The 20,498-nt window shown below is 42.0% G+C and overlaps 1 protein-coding gene across 1 annotated transcript in view; it reads right to left on the bottom strand.

The window, feature by feature from the left end:
* The window catches only part of LOC140996865 (uncharacterized), a 28,562-nt gene extending 8,078 nt beyond the window's left edge, over window positions 1-20,484 (bottom strand). Inside the window, exons 1-7 of the mRNA XM_073467325.1 lie at window positions 20,431-20,484; window positions 20,171-20,227; window positions 15,746-15,852; window positions 14,201-14,267; window positions 13,885-14,113; window positions 13,750-13,807; window positions 11,446-11,619 (exon numbers count right to left, since the gene is read on the bottom strand). Of these exons, the coding sequence (XP_073323426.1) occupies window positions 11,446-11,619; window positions 13,750-13,807; window positions 13,885-14,113; window positions 14,201-14,267; window positions 15,746-15,852; window positions 20,171-20,227; window positions 20,431-20,484 (746 nt within the window). The remainder of the gene's footprint in view (window positions 1-11,445; window positions 11,620-13,749; window positions 13,808-13,884; window positions 14,114-14,200; window positions 14,268-15,745; window positions 15,853-20,170; window positions 20,228-20,430) is intronic.
* Window positions 20,485-20,498: the final 14 nt, after the last annotated feature.

Below are 20,498 nucleotides of genomic sequence, written 5' to 3'. Positions count from 1 at the left end.
CAGAGCTGCTCAGTAAACACATAAATGTCTGCAGGAGGAGAAACTCTGATCTCTGTAAAATCCACTGACAGACAGAATGAGAGTGAAGATCTGGAGCTGAACTCACAGAAGTTTCTCACATCACCACTCAGAGTGCTTCTTCACATTTACTCAGGAAGCTGCTGAGAGACACTTTGGCTGAAGAAGTGAGAGGACAGAAGGGGCTGAGCCTGCTGGTATGGAGGACTCTGCATCTCTACTGTGATTGGACGACAGTCTGTGTCAGTGAATGTCCAGTAAAACATTCATCAATACGATAAACAGATGGACGATTATATTTCATTACACGTGTGACATGTTGAACTGAACAGATTTCATACAGAGAAATAAAATATTGTTGACTAAATAAATCTTCATACTCTGACCAGGTTATTCTATGAATCAACAAACTGGAGTCTGAAGAGCATTTTTGGTTTGGCTGCAGCTTCATGTCTCAGAACAGTTCAATACTAAACACTTGGTGGTTATTATCTACTGACAGATGCATCAATGCTGCACAGTGTCCCAAACTAATCAACAGTTACATTCAATATGTGATCAATAGTCAACGTGCTTCCATGTTGCATTAATGCAGAGTTGGAACTAAACCTCGACTGTTCTGAGAACTTGATGAACGTTGTCTTGTTTTAAAATGATGTGCGAGTTATGTGCAGCTGTTGTCCGTCGGCGATAATCAAACGTAGGCCTCATAAATACTATTCAGTGTTTCACTCTCACTGTCGTCAGCACAAAGTCACAAAACAGCCGTGGAAGCAGCTCACAGCGACACACAGGCAGACTAGAGAGATGCACTGCAGGCCAGCACACCAGTTTAACGTCAGGCTGGTGTTGTCACCACACTGACACTTTGGACTTTGATGCAATACCTTGAAAAATACTGACGATCGATACGTGTTCGATACCACGGAGAAACACTGACTCAACTTTGAGGACATAAAACTTTAGATTGTTAGCAACATATTCATATCTGTCAAATTAAAATGATATCGGCCCGAGCTCTGTCGGCCCACTGGGAAAATGGGCGGTGTGCCAGAGGATCAGTCCGGCCCTGCCTTCATCACACTGTCATCATTCAAATCAAACATTCATCTGAACTCAAACATGATCTACAACAGAACTTTTACACTCATCAGCTTCTCTCTTCCTGCTCACACAGACGTCTCTGACCTTCAGAGGAGGAAGTTCACTCATTAAACTTGTGTTTGAACTGATGACTGCATTAAAGGACACCTTCAAACTATCTGACACAGTCTGTCAAACCTCAAATAAATGATGATGTCACACAGGAACATTTCCACCAACAGAAAAGCAGAGTTTCACTCACTCGACTTATTTCCACGAGTGTCCGTCAGTCCAGCAGCTCACTTGTGTCCTGATCAGGTGTGTGTAGAAAAAGAGGATTAGACTGATCTCAGTGTGACCAGCGCCTTCAATACAAACTCCTCCCAGCAGCATTCAAACACTATAAACCAGTGTGAAGCTGCTGCACAGGACAAAGTTCAGCTTTTATTCTTTTATGAGCAAAAGGTATCAAATGATACCTTTAACCCCCGACGTCTCGAGGAGGGGGAGCAGGAGGAGGAGGAGGAGGAGCAGGAAGAGGAGGAGGAGGAAGAGGAGAAGGAGGAGGAGGAGGAAGAGGAGGAGGAGGAAGAGGAGGAAGAAGAGGAGGAGGAGGAGGAGGAGGAGGAGGAGGAGGAGGAGGAAGAGGAGGAGGAAGAGGAGGAAGAAGAGGAGGAGGAGGAGGAGGAGGAGGAGGAAGAGGAGGAAGAAGAGGAGGAGGAGGAGGAGGAGGAGGAGGAAGAGGAGGAGGAAGAAGAGGAGGAGGAGGAGGAGGAGGAAGAGGAGGAGGAAGAGGAGGAAGAAGAGGAGGAGGAGGAGGAGGAGGAAGAGGAGGAAGAAGAGGAGGAGGAGGAGGAGGAGGAGGAGGAGGAGGAGGAGGAAGAAGAGGAGGAGGAGGAGGAGGAAGAGGAGGAAGAAGAGGAGGAAGAAGAGGAGGAGGAGGAGGAGGAGGAGGAAGAGGAGGAAGAAGAGGAGGAGGAGGAGGAGCAAGAGGAGGAAGAAGAGGAGGTGGAGGAGGAGGAGGAAGAGCAAGAGGAGGAGGAGGAAGAGGAGGAAGAAGAGGAGGAGGAGGAGGAGGAGGAAGAGCAAGAGGAGGAGGAAGAAGAGGAAGAGGAGGAGGGGAGCAGGAGGAGGAGGAGGAGGAAGAGGAAGAGGAGGAGGAGGAGGAGGAGGAAGAGCAAGAGGAGGAGGAGGAAGAGGAAGAGGAGGAGCAGGAGGAGGAGGAAGAGCAAGAGGAGGAGGAGGAAGAGGAGGAAGAAGAGGAGGAGGAGCAGGAGGAGGAGGAGGAGGAAGAGCAAGAGGAGGAGGAAGAGGAAGAGGAGGAGGGGGAGCAGGAGGAGGAGGAGGAGGAGGAGGAAGAGGAAGAGGAGGAGGAGGAGGAGGAGGAGGAAGGTGATCAGCTGGTTATATTCTGTATTATCATGTACGACTCATCATTTGTATTATTAAACACAAGTTCCTCTAAACTGAACTTGACCAAATGTTCTTGTCACTTTCCAGCGCTGGAAACTTTGAGAGACAAACTGTTCTGTGTATAAAAATATTATTATCGTTAATAACTTCACATTCAAAGCCATCAGCTGACCTTCAGACATGTTTGTCTAATAGAGACCTCAATAAAAACAATAAACAGGCTTCATAAAATCATTTCAGTGTCAAAGTCCCAACAACAGGTCCAGTATCAGAGTCCAACCCGTCCCCTGAGGCAGAGACATGATTTCTACTTCCTGCTCTGATTCTAACAGCCTGCAGAATAAAACGCTCTCAATAAAACAACATGTTCACGACTTCAGTGTTAACAGACACTGATGTGTTGAACTGACTGACAGTGAGATCAGCCTGCAGTCACCTCACCACACTGTATTATTGGTGACCAGGTAGTGATGCAGGTGTTCAGGGAGCTGAACATGACTTCATACAGCAGAGCCTGTGACTGTGGACACTGAAACGTTCCTCCAACAACGAGGACAATCTCTCCACTGTCTATAACAGAGCAGATCTATTCAAACATGATCGACTCCTCTTGTCCATCTTCTCGCCTTCTTTCCATGAACATGAGACTCACACTTCGTTCCTGCAAAGCACTCGTGACATTTTGGCAGCCAAAATACTGTCTATCCGCCGCCCACAGTCTCTGCTCCTGTCTCCAGTGTCCCTGTTCTTATCACAAGTGGTCGTCATACACAACACCGGTAAGAAGTGCAGACCAGAAAATGTAAAAACTATAAAACCTGACTTTAAAACAAGTATAAAATCAAAGTCCATAACTAACTCTACTTATCCGTGCGTTGACTCCAGCAATGAGGGGGAGTTGTGACTCTGGCTCACGCTGTAACTGCGCTGCTGCTTTGCTTACTGTTGCTTTTGCCTACAACATCACATTCACATCATTAATACTGTTTTGTGTAGTTTATTCGTGTGTGTGTGTGTGTGTGTGTGTGTGTGTGTGTGTGTGTGTGTGTGTGTGTGTGTGTGTGTGTGTGTGTGTGTGTGTGTGTGTGTGTGAACCTGTATGCCTTGGAGGTATCAGTCTTGGTCTGACATCTACATTATAAAGACTAACAGGAGCTCTCCGGCCATTTGTCAAGTTCTGGTTATCACTCGAGAAAAAACTCCCTTTCAAAATAAAACACTTCCATTCAGGCAGGAAATACTCAGTACTTAGATGAAGCACCTTTGGCAGCGATTACAGCATCCAGTGATGAGCGGTGATGCAGCATGTAATCTGTAGAGTAACTAGTAACTAAAGTTATCAAAAGTACAATATTTGCCTCCAAAATGTAGAGGAGTGGAAGTATTAAGCATCAGAAAGAGGAAATACTCAAGTAAAGTACAATAATCTCAGTAAAGTACTGAGTAGATGTAATTAGTTACATTCCATTAGTGAATATTTGTTCCTGCCTTCTTCGACCACTCAGCACAAAACCTCTGACAGACATGAAGAAGCACTAACTCTGACCATTAAGACGTGGACACATCCGCTGCTCATCAATACCAGAATGATTAATAAGCTATAATATTGATAATACCAACACAACTGCACATGATCAGTAGTGAGCGTCAGGATTAAAGAGTATTTTCAGTCTTTAAATCGCAATAAACTGAGCCGTCATCAGACTGCACACAACACTGACCAACAGCCCCTGAAGGTATCGCAGCCTTCAGTGCAGCGCTCATGGAGTCGTGTGGTGATAAAGTCACAGTAGTCAGAATATATGTGATGTGTTCATGTGGAGCAGTTATCTCATGAGTTCAGTATGTTTCTGCTGCTCTTCTTCTTCTCTATGGATTCATTGATCAGCAGCTTCTATTAATGTCCTGATCATCAGCTGATCAGTGCTCTAATGAAGCTGATTATTGAGGAGGACTTTCCGCACCTGTTTGTTGTTGAGGTGTTTTTGTGCCCAGAAAGCTGCAGTGCTGCTATCAGCCACCAGGAGGAGCTGTTTTCATGTATCCAGTGTTCAGCTCCTTCAGACTGAAGCTCAGACTGACTTCATCACAGCGGTGGAAGAAGTAGCCAATCAAATCCTTTACTTCTGTATCCATAGCAACACGACAGCACAGTGGAACAATGAATGAAATGAATAGATGCAGACGATGGCGTGTTGTTCATACACAATGTGGTGAGAGCAAAAATCTGTTGATAAATGTCTTCAAAGCTCATGAAGACATGTTGAGCTTCATTCTTGACTTTGGACAGTTTGACAAAAACAGTTGTTGACTCAAGGTCGTCTTACTGGCATCCTGTCAGAGCTTTCAGTCACATTCAGTGGCTGTCGTCAGCAGATCGAGTTCATGACAGGGAGGAAGAATCACTGATGAATAAATAAAGTCTTGAGGACTCAGTATCCTGAACTAAATAATATTTTGTCCCTGAGTGAATAAATGTGACTGTCATCATGTTTTCTATGATCACCACTGACTCACAGGAGCTGGTACCGTTGGCTGCAGTGACACGTTGTGTTCGTGTCGGTGGGAAGGCGTCAGGTGCTGTTTCTGAAAAAGAAAAAGAAAAACATCACTACCAGACATCTGAAGGTGGGAACGCCGGCGGCTGCCTGATAAGAAGGACACACGGACACGGAGGCTGCGCTGACGTGTCGAAGCTTTTTCACAACAAGGAGGTTAATGAATGACAGAAGCGGTCGACACTCGGTCCTCCAGCATCCAGAACCACTTCACAATGTTTCTCCATCCACCTGCTCACAGGACAGAACGACTCCTTCTCCAGACCCAATACTGTCACTAACACCATGATCCTGATCTTTCTTAATATTTAACGTAGTTGTTGGTGGTTTAATGACATGAAGTCGGGTTGACAACCCACATTTGACACATTACTGTGCTTTTAAAGGTGCAATACGTAAGAATTAGTCTCCTCCCAACAAATAGGGGGCAGCATGATGCCAGAGTCACTGCTACCTGTTGCCAGCTGTATATTTTGTATACACCCATGTCTGTAGCTTATGTTAGCTTGTTAGCTCGGTTAGCTGTGCAGTTAGCCGGACTTCCAGGGGTGTGAGAGAGAGGTTTTCAGGCCCGTGGCTAGCTGGTTAGCAGCTAACGTCAGTAGATATCTCTTCAACAAAAAAACACATGAGGTCAAAACTTCTTCACATTCTGTTGACCATTTTAATATTTCTTTTAATGTTTTGAACTCAAACTTACATATTTCACCTTAAAGGATGCTTCTGATGGTGGATTTAGCATTCAGCAGCAAAGTTACACACCCGGCAGAACTTTAATGCAGGAGATTAAAGTTTAATAACATCTGACTGTAACTACACAGCAGGGTTGTGTTCGGGGGATTCACTCTACTGACGTCAGTATTTCTAACATCCTGTTCTTTCTCGTGTTTCTGTTGATTTCAATGTATAAATCAAACCTTCATGTCCATGATCAACAGTTCAACACAGTGACATGGCTGCATGCACCAGATTATCCTTCCCTGCCTCTGTTTGCCACATTAACCTACAGTCACATCCATGAAGACAGTCAGACACCCAGATTTAGTTTATGTTCAACTTCTGAGCGCTCGTTATTCTTTTATGTTGCAGAATCAAGTCAGTTGTTTGCACCAATCACATGAAATATGCAGTGCAGTGATGTTCATGTAAGGGAGGGGAGGGGCCTGATCTGCAGATCATTAGCAGACTTCCCAGCATGCATCGTTACATGAGAGTAAAAACTCTTTTTCATTGTGTGAAGAAAACATATATGACTGAAACTTGATGTGTGTCTTTAATACATTTCAGTATCAGTCATGTTTTTTATTTATTGTACAATAACAAAGCCATCATCTCCTCCTGATGATATAAAGTCAGGTGAAGTCTCGTAGTCCACAGAACATTTCTGGACCTTCACAGTAAAACAGAGTTGCAGCGTTCTGCTGAACAACTGAAGCAGCTGGAGATGATTTAAACATCAGGTGTCTCCATGCAGCTCGTCTGCTGTGATGTCTGTAATGTAAAGTGACGTGAAAAGACGTTATTTCAATCAGGAGAGACACGTGAATGAGAAAGTCAAATGTTTATTCTGACAGATGATGTGAGATAATGAAGTGTTGACAGAAAGTCTTTGGCTCTTCGACTCTACAGGGAGATTTTGTAATGGAGGTCCGTCTGCACGTAGCAGCAGCTCTATCCACTCATATACACATATTTACAGATAATAACTCAAAGAAGACAAATGAGAAACTTCAATGATGAACCACAAATCAACTAAATAAAAGCTGTCTGAACAAAGATCATAATTATGATGATCTATATGCATGTGTGTGTGGAGCCTGATTTTATTGTATATACAGGCTGATTGTTGTGAGAAAACAATCAGATCACAAAGTTCAGAAAACTCAAATCTGAACGTTCAAAACATATTTAAAGAGATTTAAAACCACTGATGTGCAGAGCATTGACCAAGAAGAGACAACACAACTAACCCATTTCTGTTCCTGTGATTTACAGAGAGAGTGTGTGTGTGTGTGTGTGTGTGTGTGTGTGTGTGTGTGTGTGTGTGTGTGTGTGTGTGTGCGTGAGTGTGTATCTGTGTGTGTCCCTCCTACAGAGACACTGAGGAATCTGGTGACCAGAATCTGAACCCAGGATAAAGAGGTTGAGTGAATGTGGTGTTGAAGGTGTGGAGGTGGATCAGTGAGTCAGAGGAGACTCTGTAGAAGGACAGAGTGCCAGCAGGACAGTCCACATACGCTGCTACTCTGTTAGAGACAGAGGAGGAGGAGGAGGAGGAGGAGGAGGAGGAGGAGAGGGCTGTTCCTATGTTATTGTGACAGACAGAGTAACGACCATCATCAGAGCAGCTCAGACTCCAGGACTGATTATTCCATCCAAACACACAGTCAGGACTGTTTCCTCCCCTGCTGATTCCTCTGTAACTCACTGATATTTGAACCCTCCCTCTCCACTCGACCTCCCAGTAACAGCGACCAGTCAGACCATTTCTACACAGCAGCTGAGTCCACCAGTCAAACCTCTCTGGATGATCAGGATATGGCTGCTTCTCTAACACATGTGTCACCTTCCTGTTGTTGTCAGACAGTTTGAGGTTTGTGTTCACTGTGTTTGTGTCCACTGTGAGTTCACAGACATCTGATGGAGAGAACAAGACACAATACAGCAGCAGTTTATCATCTAACACAGCTGATGGTTTATTTGTTGCTTTATTAACAGACTGACTGTTAATTAGATCAAAACTTCACAATGACTCATCTTTTTGGATCTTCTTTCAAACTGACAGTTGAATGCAGATACACAAGCTTTAGATTTAAACTACTTTAACATGTGCTGCCTTGTTTTCATCAGTCAAAGTGAACACACACTTACACTTCCTCAGACCAGGTTTCAGCCTCTGCTCTCCACCATGTTTCACCCTGGAGGAAGAAACAAAGTCAGAATGAACCTTCAGAAGCTTCCTCATCAATGATCTTCATAAAGCTTCACTCAGATCACCATGAAGACAAAACAGCTGCATTTATAAAACACACTTCATACACACACACTCAGACTTTACATCAAATATTCACAAACAACAACTAAATAATTAAAGTTCAGCTCAAGAAAACTACGTCCAGTCATCCACCTGAGTCTCTGGCTGCAGAAGTGTGGATCAGGTCTGTTGTTGATTATTTGGGTGAAACTGTGTCTACAGATAAAGCTGCTCTCAGCTGGAAAGATTTTCTGGTCACAACAAATAAAGACTTTGTAGGCGAGCCTTCATCCGAACAGAACAACAGGTTCTGGTTCTGTAAATGTTTGCATCATCTCCTTCCTAACTTGCACCGTGTCTTGAATTAGCTACAGGAAGGGAGCAGATCCATTTTCTGATATTCATATTTACTGGTACATATTTGCGACCAGGTCCCTCCATCTGCTGTCTTTCATCAGACCTTGTACAGTAAGAACAGCATTGTTCAACACTGGGATTACAACCTTCTCCTGCTTGGCTCATCAGCCAAGGAACCACCAGCACCTTTCCTTCAAAGACTGGTAATGTTGAACTGTGCCTAGATAGCATAGCATAGCATGGCTAAGCACAGGACTTTTAATTCTGGTTGATGTAATGCACATGTGTTCAATCTATGTGTTTATTCACTGTTTGGGTGTTATTGTGATCTCAGGTTAGGGTTATTGGTAGTTTGCTTTGCTACACAGCTAATTTGACATTAGTTGAATGATGCTTCACACAGACTCAGTCTTTACATGCAGCTAACCATCTTCTATAACCTGGCATCATGTCACACATACACACACACACACACTGATATCAGTGAGCACATGATGCAAGAACCACCATTGTTTCTTTGTTCTGCCACACACACACACACACACACACACACCTGTATATAGTACATGTTAGTTAGTGTGTTTTCATCTTTGTGTTAAATTAAAGACTTTTGAACCTTCATGCTGTCTATTTAATATTGTACAAGAGTGAATGTTGCCAACCTCGACTCTGTCAAGAACTCCAAAATCCTTCGACCATTTCAGCTGTTATGGTAATATTGGTTGTAGTTATTAAGTTAATTATTAATCAGAGTTACAAACAGTTTAGTACCTTTTCTGAGACCGATTTGGTGAATTGACTATATTTTCCCTTCTTCAAGGATGGTGCCCTGAGGTGATCTAATGTAAATTGGATCTTATCATTAATGATAATTAATAATTATCCCTGATAATCATTAATTATTATTGATAGCCAAATTTAACCCAAAACTCCCTATTAATGTTGCATGAGCATTACATTTCTGAAAACATTTGAGGTCACTGCAGCAGAATATTCATTCATATTTGATCAGCACTGCCTCATTTAACTGTTATAACCCTTTTCCACTTGACTCTGCAGTTGACACAGGTTTATATCACCTCGGCCCAACTTTGATCGTAAGACCCAGCCGTTATCAACACCCAGTGATGCACGTAAATAAGGAAGGAATTTTGGATGCGGCCTGTTGTTATTTTCTCTTCTGTTTAACTGGTGTTGTTTCCTGTTTCCGGCGCATTCGTGATGTGAAACATGACGTCAGTGACGTACAACGTATTGCTTCCAATAAAAATCACAGAGAGGCTGCATTGCCTGCAGGAAGTGGGAATGGGGTCATTAGGCGATCATTGTGTTGACCTGCTAGTTTTGGTGGAAAAGCAGCATTAGATTTGAGTTTCATGAGCAGTGTTTGTTCAGATGACACTTTCTTGATGCGTATATTTGTTTTGCTCTGAGATGAGAGATTTTGCTCTAGAGCGACATCTAGTGGCAGTAAATCTCAGACATTTGACCTTTAAGCCAGGGTCACTCAGGCTGTGCATGATTCAAATGGACACAGTTTGCATTTTGTAGCAATGGAAACTGGATTTCTGTGTTTCACTCACATATATAACACATCTTAATAAGATAACAACACATATTCTGGTCTAATTCATTCTAATTTGAAGACAGAGTCAAATGGAAAAAGCCTCTATGTCCATTTTTAAATACTTTTAACATATATCGATAATTAAATGAAGTCATTTTTTTCATTTTCTGATTTTAATTACAGAACAGACAATAATTGAAACAAAGGTCGACCAGACAGATTGTCAAAAGCTCTTGTTGTCTGTTCATACCTGAGATTGTCCAGTCTCCAGTCTGGATCCTCAAGTCCGGCCGACAGCAGCTTCACTCCTGAGTCTCCTGGATGATTGTAGCTTAGGTCCAGCTCTCTCAGATGGGAGGGGTTGGATCTCAGAGCTGAGGCCAGAGAAGCACAGCCTTCCTCTGTGATCAGACAGCCTGACAGCCTGGACACACACACACACACACACACACACACACACACACACAGCTGAGGGGTAATGCAAACTTGTGTGATAATTCTCTGTGGGTTTGTCACTTTGCCGTTTAAACTATTGTTAATGTAAAAATACTGATTAGAGTTGCTTTAATTAAAAAAATAATATCACAATCTATTTATTTCCAATCACCATCCACAATCTAAATTGTGACCTTATTTATCAATTTTAAAATGCCCTGTTGTTGAAATAGCTTATGAATTTCTCCATTTACACCATTAAAACACAATATTTCATTAAAGATAGTTCTTGTTTGGCAGAAGCTTCTCATCCACCATGGTGCTAGCTATAGAGTGGTGTAATTTATAGTCCGAAAACAAAGAAATCAGTTAGCATGTTAGCATGTGCTGTCCCCTGGACTCAAAGTCTGAGTTTGTTGAATGTGTTTTCAGTTAAATGTGTGAAATAAGGTGTGTGGTTACCACAGGCTGAAGATATTAACATGTTTTGTTCTCTAACATAAAACACATCATTAAATGTCCCACACTTTAATCATAAAGATCTTCCGTGTGTTAAAAACGGTGGTTGCTAACAAGTGTCTAAATGAGACTATAGAGGTTGTCGGGGACATTAAACGTCCTCACAGCGAACACGGAGACTCATCTACTCACTAGTCCGTCTTTACAGGCCCACATTAGTTACACACTATTCTGACCCTGACTTTACAACTTGTACATTGATCAGTTTATAGAAAACCTGGATAGTAATAGTGCAGTAAGACGCTCAGTGGTGGAGACGTTTAAGTCATGTGACTGTGATGTCGTCTGTTTATACCCTAACATTTTTTTAATTTATTTAATTTGCTCTTCAAAAATCACAAAGTGGTGTTCATTCGTGAAGATTATCTTGATGAACAAAACCTGGACGTCTCATAAACTCAAGATATAAATCTTGATAACCGACCTTTTTTGCTTCACAATAGAGCTGTTAAAATAGACTTTAACCTGTACGCAAAGCAACATTCAATGGGTTATCTCTTAAATAGGGTATGAATCCTGACCTGAGAGTCTCCAGTTTACAGTGTGGATTCTTCAGTCCAACAGACAGCGGCTTCACTCCTGAATCCTGCAGGTCGTTGTCACTCAGGTCCAGCTCTCTCAGACCAGAGGACTGGGAGCTGAGAACTGAGGACAGAGCTTCACAGCTTCTCTCTGACAGATTACAGCCACTCAGCCTGAAGGAGAGTTAGTGACAAAGACACACACTGATACTGTTTCTGTCTTATACAATATAAAACACATCACATTTCTATGGACTGGGTCTTTATAGTCTCAAGTGTATTACTGGGATCTGTCAACAATTAATAAAATGTCCTAAATTATACTCATATCTCTGGGATTGAGCCTGACATGAACTACAAAGTGACAGTTTTCTTCTATTTCATGGATGCATTAATCTGTAGAGGTACAATCAAACTAAAGGAACAATATGCATGTTTTTTAACTGATCAACTAATCAGTCTGATGACTAAATCTTTGGACTCTTATTTGATTGATATTTGATATTAGGAGATTCATTAGTGGAGAAAAACCCTACATGTCTGATACAGTATCTGTTCACTTACAGAGCTTTGTTGGAGGCTTTGACCACTGGCAGCAGCCTCAGAAGAGCCTCCTCTGAAGCACAGTATTTCTTCAGGTCAAACACGTCCAGATCTTCTTCTGATGACAGTAAGATGAAGACCAGAGCTGACCACTGAGCAGGAGACAGTTTATCTGTGGAGAGACTTCCTGATCTCAGGTACTGTTGGATCTCCTCCACTAGAGAACCATCATTCAGTTCATTCAGACAGTGGAACAGATTGATGCTTCTCTCTGGAGACAGATTCTCACTGATCTTCTCCTTGATGTACTTCACTGTTTCCTGATTGGTCTGTGAGATACTTCCTGTGTGTGTCATCAGACCTCGTAGGAGAGTCTGATTGGTCTGCAGGGAAAGACCCAGGAGGAAGCGGAGGAACAAGTCCAGGTGTCCATTTGGACTCTGTAAGGCCTCGTCCACAGCACTCTGGTAGAGATGTGTTGGTTCAGGTTTGTCTCTGAATAGTTTAGACCACCGGCAGCTTTGTTTATCTTCTGCCAGCAGATTGACTCCAGAGTTGATGAGCGTCAGATGGACATGAAGAGCAGCCAGAAACTCCTGAACACTCAGATGGACGAAGCAGAACACCTTGTCCTGGTACAGTCCTCTCTCCTCTTTAAAGATCTGTGTGAGCACTCCTGAGTACACTGAGGCTGCTCTGATATCGATGCCACACTCTGTCAGGTCTGATTCATAGAAGATCAGGTTTCCTTTCTGCAGCTGCTCAAAAGCCAGTTTTCCCAGAGACTCAATCATCTTCCTGCCCTCTGGAGTCCAGTGTGGATCTGTCTCAGCTCCTCCATCATACTTGACGTTCTTCACTTTGGACTGAACCACCAGGAAGTGGATGTACATCTCAGTCAGGGTCTTGGGCAGCTCTCCTCCCTCTCTGGTCTTCAACACATCCTCCAGAACTGTAGCAGTGATCCAGCAGAAGACTGGGATGTGGCACATGATGTGGAGGCTTCGTGATGTCTTGATGTGGGAGATGATTCTGCTGGCCTGCTCCTGATCTCTGAACCTCTTCCTGAAGTACTCCTCCTTCTGTGGGTCAGTGAACCCTCTGACCTCTGTCACCATGTCAACACACTCATGAGGGATCTGATTGGCTGCTGCAGGTCGTGTGGTTATCCAGAGGCGGGCAGAGGGAAGCAGTTTCCCCCTGATGAGGTTTGTCAGCAGCACATCCACTGAGGTGGACTCTGTAACATCAGTCAGGATCTCAGTGTTGTGGAAGTCCAGAGGAAGTCGACACTCATCCAGACCGTCAAAGATGAACACAACCTGGAACTCTTCAAACCTGCAGATTTCTTTGGTTTCAGTGAAGAAGTGATGAACAAGCTCCACCAAGCTGAACTTTTCCTCTTTCAGCACATTCAGCTCTCTGAAAGTGAATGGAAATGTGAACTGTATGTCCTGGTTGGCTTTGTCTTCAGCCCAGTCCAGAGTGAACTTCTGTGTTAAGACTGTTTTCCCGATGCCAGCCACTCCATTTGTCATCACTCTTCTGATTGGTTCATCTCTTCCAGGTGAGGCTTTAAAGATGTCTTCTTGTCTGATTGTTGTTTGTGGTCTGTCTGGTTTCCTGGATGCTGTTTCAATCTGTCTGACCTCATGTTCATCATTGACCTCTGCAGTCCCTCCCTCTGTGATGTAGAGCTCTGTGTAGATCTGATTCAGAAGGGTTGGGTTTCCTGCTTTAGCGATCCCCTCAAACACACACTGGAACCTCTTCTGAAGGTCAGATTTGAGTTGACGTCCACAAACTGCAGCAACAGTTCCTGAATGAAACACAACACATCAGTGAGTGGATGTTAGTGTGAAGAAGAAAACAGTTTATTGAGGAAAATCCTCTTACTGCTCTGCAGACAGTCAGCCAGCTCCTCCTGCTTCATTCTCCTCAGGAAGTTCAGTGTGATCTTCAGAAATGCCTCTCTGCTGCTCCTCCTCTGCTCCTCCTCCTCACCGTCCAACACCTCCTCATCCTCACTCCGCCTCTCAGAGCATTCTGGGTAATCTGGACTCAGAACCTTCTGGAACTTCTTCAGCTCGTTCTTCACAAAGGTGACAACGTTCTCCTCAAGATGCTGCAAAAGAGTAAAACTTCAAATGTAAAATGAGACATTTCATTTCATTTGCAGCTGAAGTAAAGTTGTTGTTGGACATTTACACACCTTAAATATGGAGTCCAGGTCTGTTGGATGCTGCTGGACAGACTGACCACTGAGAACCTGCTGAACTCTGCAGGGAGACCATAAAGTACGATGATTTCAACTATCAACAGCTTTACATTTTACATCATCTGTCTGCTTCTGGGGCCTTTTGATGGATTAGGTGAAACAGTTTTCTGGTTTTAATGATGAAGCCTTTAGTTGAGTTTCTAGTTGTCTACCCTGTTATTTACGTTCCTGCCTATAACATGGTGTGATATAGTAATAAAGACTGAAGACTTCTTCTGTGAACACAAAATAATTGTTTCTCACATTTTGTGCACAAATGAGTTAAAACTGTGTTAGTGAGCACTTCTCCTTTGTCAATCTATCCACATGACAGCTGTGGTATATCAGACGCTGATTAAACAGCGTGATTACTGCACAGCTGTTCCTGAGACTGGTCACAATGAAAGGCTACACTACTGCAGTTGGCATGAACCATCAAACATTAATACTAAAGCCCAGGACTCTGGACATTAACCATCCAACTTCCTCCCAACAGACTGAATCTATGGGCAACAACAAAATATGTTGTCATGGTCCACCTGCACTGATCCACACTTCCTCCAGTCAGAGTACTGAGTCCCAGGAGGAACCAGAGAGAGATCAACATCTTTAGTCCACAAATGATTTGAACAGTTGATATCAAATCTGGAGGAAAATCATTTGCTCTCATTTGATCACTTGCTTCATGTATTAACTGTCGCTTTCTGGAAAATCTTCAATACTAAATGTTCCTCTTTGAAGAAAACATTAAATCAGTGGAGTGTGAAAGTTGAGACCAGCTAACAGATCATTTTATGTCCGGACTTGATAGAAGGAGAGCTGCAGAACAACAAACTCTTCTGGTTTACATTCTTACCTTTCTTCAGCAGAGTGGTCTCCATCCTTAAAGAAAATAGGATTAATCATGGACCGGTCACTCTTCATGGACACTCTGCTGGGTGCAGGAGAGTCTGGTCTCTGCTGCTGAACCCTGATAGAAACAGACAGACAAACCAACGCACCTCTCAAACCTTCAACCACAAATTAATGTTCAAATGTATCAAAATCTAAAGTTGATTTAAAGAGAAGAAGTCCAGAAAAACCATCAGAGTTTGATGATCCAGTTTGGGACAATAACCAAAGTTCATATTATAAGTCAGATAAACTGGTTCTAGTAATCGTGTCATGTTGCTGATCATTCCTTCAGTCTGAAGCTACAACCCTTTTTAAAATGTGACATGATGAGATCAGAGGAGGTGGACAACATTACGGGAGACTTCTTTGAAATGATGAACATCAGTAAAACGTTGTCTGAATGTTACAAATGAAACGTTCCTCCAACAATAACATTGTTAGAACATGTAGAGAACATGATGAAATGTTACAGGAACGTTCCTGCTGGCTGGGACTATGTTGACTTACTGAGTCTCTGAAGGACGTTTTCCTTTAAACACCCAACGAATATCTGTGTTTACTATTTTCAGGAGCTTAATCACAAACTCACCTGGTTTCAGTTCTTACCTTTCTTCAGCAGAGTGGTCTCCATCCTTGAAGTTAATAGGATGATTCATGGACCGGTCACTCTTCATGGACACTCTGCTGGGTGCAGGAGAGTCTGGTCTCTGCTGCTGAACCCTGATAGAAACAGACAGACAAACCAATGAACCAAACAACAACTTTACAGTCTGTTAGTATAAAAAAGAGACTTCAGTTAAATGGTGAACTTTAAGATCATTGCAGTTGAAAAATAAACTTGTCAGTGAAACTTTTTGTTACATAATGATCATTTTATTTTCTTATACATGACTTTCTTCTTCTTTTTCAGTGCATTTAAATATTTTAACTGTGGTTTAAATTCAGTTTTTTCATGTTTGTGTTGTGATGCACAATGTGCTGCAGACATGAAGCTTTTTATTAATGTTACAGTTTTATACTTTTACTAACATGTATGTCCATACCAATATATCCTAACAAGCTTAAATCAGCCATGTTGATGTTTAAGTCAGACTCAAATATAAATATGTTAATATTATCAAACAGGATAAAAACTGGCTTCAACACAACACACACAGAGCTTTGAGTGTGAATCATGATGGTGGAGTGATTTGAGTGCTGAGCTGTGACATGGAGAAGAGTCATGGACAGTTAGAGATCCTCATCTCACCTCTGAGCTTTGGTCTGGCTGTCATGTTCCCCACACAGAGTGGTTTTAGAGGGAGGGCCTCCCTCCTCTGTCTCCTCACACTGATTCATAGCAGAGCCCACACCTTCACACAAACACAACAACATGATTTATCAGCATTCCTCTCAGTCACATGACAAACATACAGAGTCTGACTGGACACCAGATTCACACAAACACTAAATACATCCAAATCTGACTTCAGTCTACACGACAGACATGTTGACAGTTTCAGCTGCAGTAAAACTGAATGTAATATTTTCAGCTCCTTTCAGACTGTTTAAAGATTTGAGTTGAATGATGCCAGTAAAAAGCCGCAAAATAACCCAGTTTAAACAACAAATAACTTGGGATGAGCTGAAACACTGGAAATGTTCAGTTTGTATCAAATAAAAGTGTCTGTCTCTTTAAAAAGGACCGTGTGGACTGAACTAGTTTACAGTAAAAACACCAAAACAAGAACAAACCACGAGCACAATCATTCAGCTCCACATCAGTTTGTCTTCTTATTGTCATGTTTCATGGATCTTTGTGTGTCCTGTCATAAATGCTGTCGGACTGTAGAAAAGACTTTGCGCCGAGCGGTTGATCCTGTCGACCAACGAGCTCGACACCTCTCACACATTTCAACAGGTTTCACTGCGGTGATTGTGTCAAACTAATGAAGACACACACAGTCTGATAACACGAGTCTTTACAGGAGAAGACACACAAATCACACATGAAGAGGTCACATTAAAAACACACATTTACCTTTTTGTTGAGGCAGAAATCATCTGCGTCACACCGAGACAGAAAGTGAAAGTAAGAGACGGAGAGAAGTGACGCTGCTTTCCTGTCAGGACGTCTTTAGAGAGGAAGTAGAAGTTCTGTCTTGAAAATCTGTCTAAGTTTTTTTTGTGATGGAAAATAAAAATTAACTTGGTTTCACACACATAACATATTTATGTTTTTATATGAAGGTAGATTTGTGTCTTTATTATTCAATCAAAAAAAGGTTGCTTCAATCAAAAAATATATTTTCAATCAAAAAAAACCGTTTCAATCAAAGAAAAAAAGTGTTTGAATGCAAAAATATATTTGAGACTCAAAAAAATGCGTTTGAACACTATTTTTTTTGCTTGAAAATATTTTTTTTTTGATAGAAGTGAAGGTTTCTTTGTTTGAAGCAACTTTTTTGATTGAAGTATTGTTGTTTTGTGTTTGGGCCATATTATGGGTAGGACATTTGTGTCTTTATAATTCAATCAAAAAAGAAGTTGCTTCAAACAAACAAAAAATATTTTCAATCAAAAAATAAACCTTTTCAATCATAGAAAAAATGTTTTTGAATGCAAAAAAATATTTGAGACTCAAAAAAATTGCACTTGAACACTTTTTTTTGATTGAAAATGTTTTCTTTGATTGAAGTAATCTTTTTTGTGTTTGGACCATGTTATGGGTAGGACATTTGTGTCTTAATTATTCAATCCCAAAAAAGTTGCTTCAATCAAAAAAAATATATTTTCAATCAAAAAAAAAATATTTTCAATCAAAGAAAAAACTGTTTAAATGCAAAAAAAAAAATCATTTGAAGTGTTTTTTTTTAATTGAACTTTCTCTTTTTTTGAATGAAGTGAAAAAAGTTTTGAAGTCGTTTTTCTTTTGTTTGAATCATTTTGACACAAGAGCCTGACTTTATATCATCAGGAGGAGATGATGATGGCTGAGCCTGACTTTATATCATCAGGAGGAGATGATGACTGGATTTGACATTTTTGTGTGAACTGCTCCTTTAACATCTGCCTCCAAAATGTGCCACAGCTGTCCAGACAAATCGATCTTCAGACTTCTCATGCAGCCGAAACGCTTCTTGCTCTGTCGACTGTTCTCGTGTTTTCTCCCCGGCTGAAGCATCGTGGCTGTTCAGGGACACGCGGGGAAGTTGTGCTGTGATGTTTATGCTGCTTGACCAGAAACAGCCCAGTGAAAAGTGTTTTCGGAGCACAGCGAGGGGTCGACGTGCAGACACATCTGCCGGCTGCGGACGACGAGGTCGACGCTGCTTTGAAGACGACAGCGAGCGCTTTTTAACTCATTTTGACACTTCCCCATTGGTCAGATATGTTTGAGTGACAAGTGTCTACACCAACGACGTCTTTCTGACAAGCAAGTCATGGTCGCCAGCAGCCAGGAAGCAGTGGTGGAGTTGTTGTATATATGTCTATGGCATGAATCTATAATAGATCCATGGTTTATGGTGGTTAGTAGATAAAACCACAGACATAGATACAGAGACGCCTCATTGAGCGGGTTGTTCCGCTGCTGCGATACGTCGACGTCGCCGACATATTGGAGGAGGCAGCTCTGCCCCATGAACTGATACAAGTGAATGGAGTGAACTTTAGAAAGCTCCTTCTACAAAGTGCTATAAATTAATGTCTCTCATTTACACATTCACACACGTACGAATATATTCAGGAAACAGACAGGAACCAGAAACAACGTGTGTAACGTCCTCGGATGATTATAAACGTTAACTACTCCTCATATGTTCAGTAAACAGGTGGCACCAAACCACCGGATGTACTTTTATAATGTTTTTATGTGTTTACAGCTGCCAACGTATGTAACGCTGCTACTGTGATGATACATGACGGTTAAATATTGAATCTGTGTCTATAATAACCAGATCCTGACACGTAAATGTGATGTCTGTCTACCATACTGTCAACTTAAAAATGGACTACTGACTGCATAATATATTAATCAGAATCAGAAATACTTCATTAAGCCCTGACGGGAAATTGCTTGTGTTACCGTCATGTATCATCACAGTAGCAGCGTTACATACGTTGGCAGCTGTAAACACATAAAAACATTATAAAAGACATTTTTAAATAAATGTACTTTATCGGCAATCACATAAAAGAACATAGGTTACACAATAATGAGAAAATGCTGAATATCAGATCTGATAATCTGTCGACACACAGTGTACAGTATATACATACATGTACTGTACATGTGTTTTTTATTGTACTGTGTTATAATTTATAGATTATCAGATCTGATGCAGCATGTAATCTGTAGAGTAACTAGTAACTAAAGTTATCCAATTACAATATTTGCCTCCAAAATGTAGAGGAGTGGAAGTATTAAGCATCAGAAAGTAGAAATACTCAAGTAAAGTACAATTATTGAGGAGGACTTTCCGCACCTGTTTGTTGTTGAGGTGTTTTTGTGCCCAGAAAGCTGCAGTGCTGCTATCAGCCACCAGGAGGAGCTGTTTTCATGTATCCAGTGTTCAGCTCCTTCAGACTGAAGCTCAGACTGACTTCATCACAGCGGTGGAAGAAGTAGCCAATCAAATCCTTTACTTCTGTATCCATAGCAACACGACAGCACAGTGGAACAATGAATGAAATGAATAGATGCAGACGATGGCGTGTTGTTCATACACAATGTGGTGAGAGCAAAAATCTGTTGATAAATGTCTTCAAAGCTCACGAAGACATGTTGAGCTTCATTCTTGACTTTGGACAGTTTGACAAAAACAGTTGTTGACTCAAGGTCGTCTTACTGGCATCCTGTCGGAGCTTTCAGTCACATTCAGTGGCTGTCGTCAGCAGATTGAGTTCATGACAGGGAGGAAGAATCACTGATGAATAAATAAAGTCTCGAGGACTCAGTATCCTGAACTAAATAATATTTTGTCCCTGAGTGAATAAATGTGACTGTCATCATGTTTTCTATGATCACCACTGACTCACAGGAGCTGGTACCGTTGGCTGCAGTGACACGTTGTGTTCGTGTCGGTGGGAAGGCGTCAGGTGCTGTTTCTGAAAAAGAAAAAGAAAAACATCACTACCAGACATCTGAAGGTGGGAACGCCGGCGGCTGCCTGATAAGAAGGACACACGGACACGGAGGCTGCGCTGACGTGTCGAAGCTTTCTCACAACAAGGAGGTTAATGAATGACAGAAGCGGTCGACACTCGGTCCTCCAGCATCCAGAACCACTTCACAATGTTTCTCCATCCACCTGCTCACAGGACAGAGACTCCTTCTCCAGACCCAATACTGTCACTAACACCATGATCCTGATCTTTC

Source organism: Pagrus major, chromosome 1, assembly GCF_040436345.1.
Source record: "Pagrus major chromosome 1, Pma_NU_1.0".
Lineage (NCBI taxonomy): Eukaryota > Metazoa > Chordata > Actinopteri > Spariformes > Sparidae > Pagrus > Pagrus major.
Note: the sequence above shows the minus strand (reverse complement) of the source record. Positions and strands in the feature narration are given on the sequence as shown.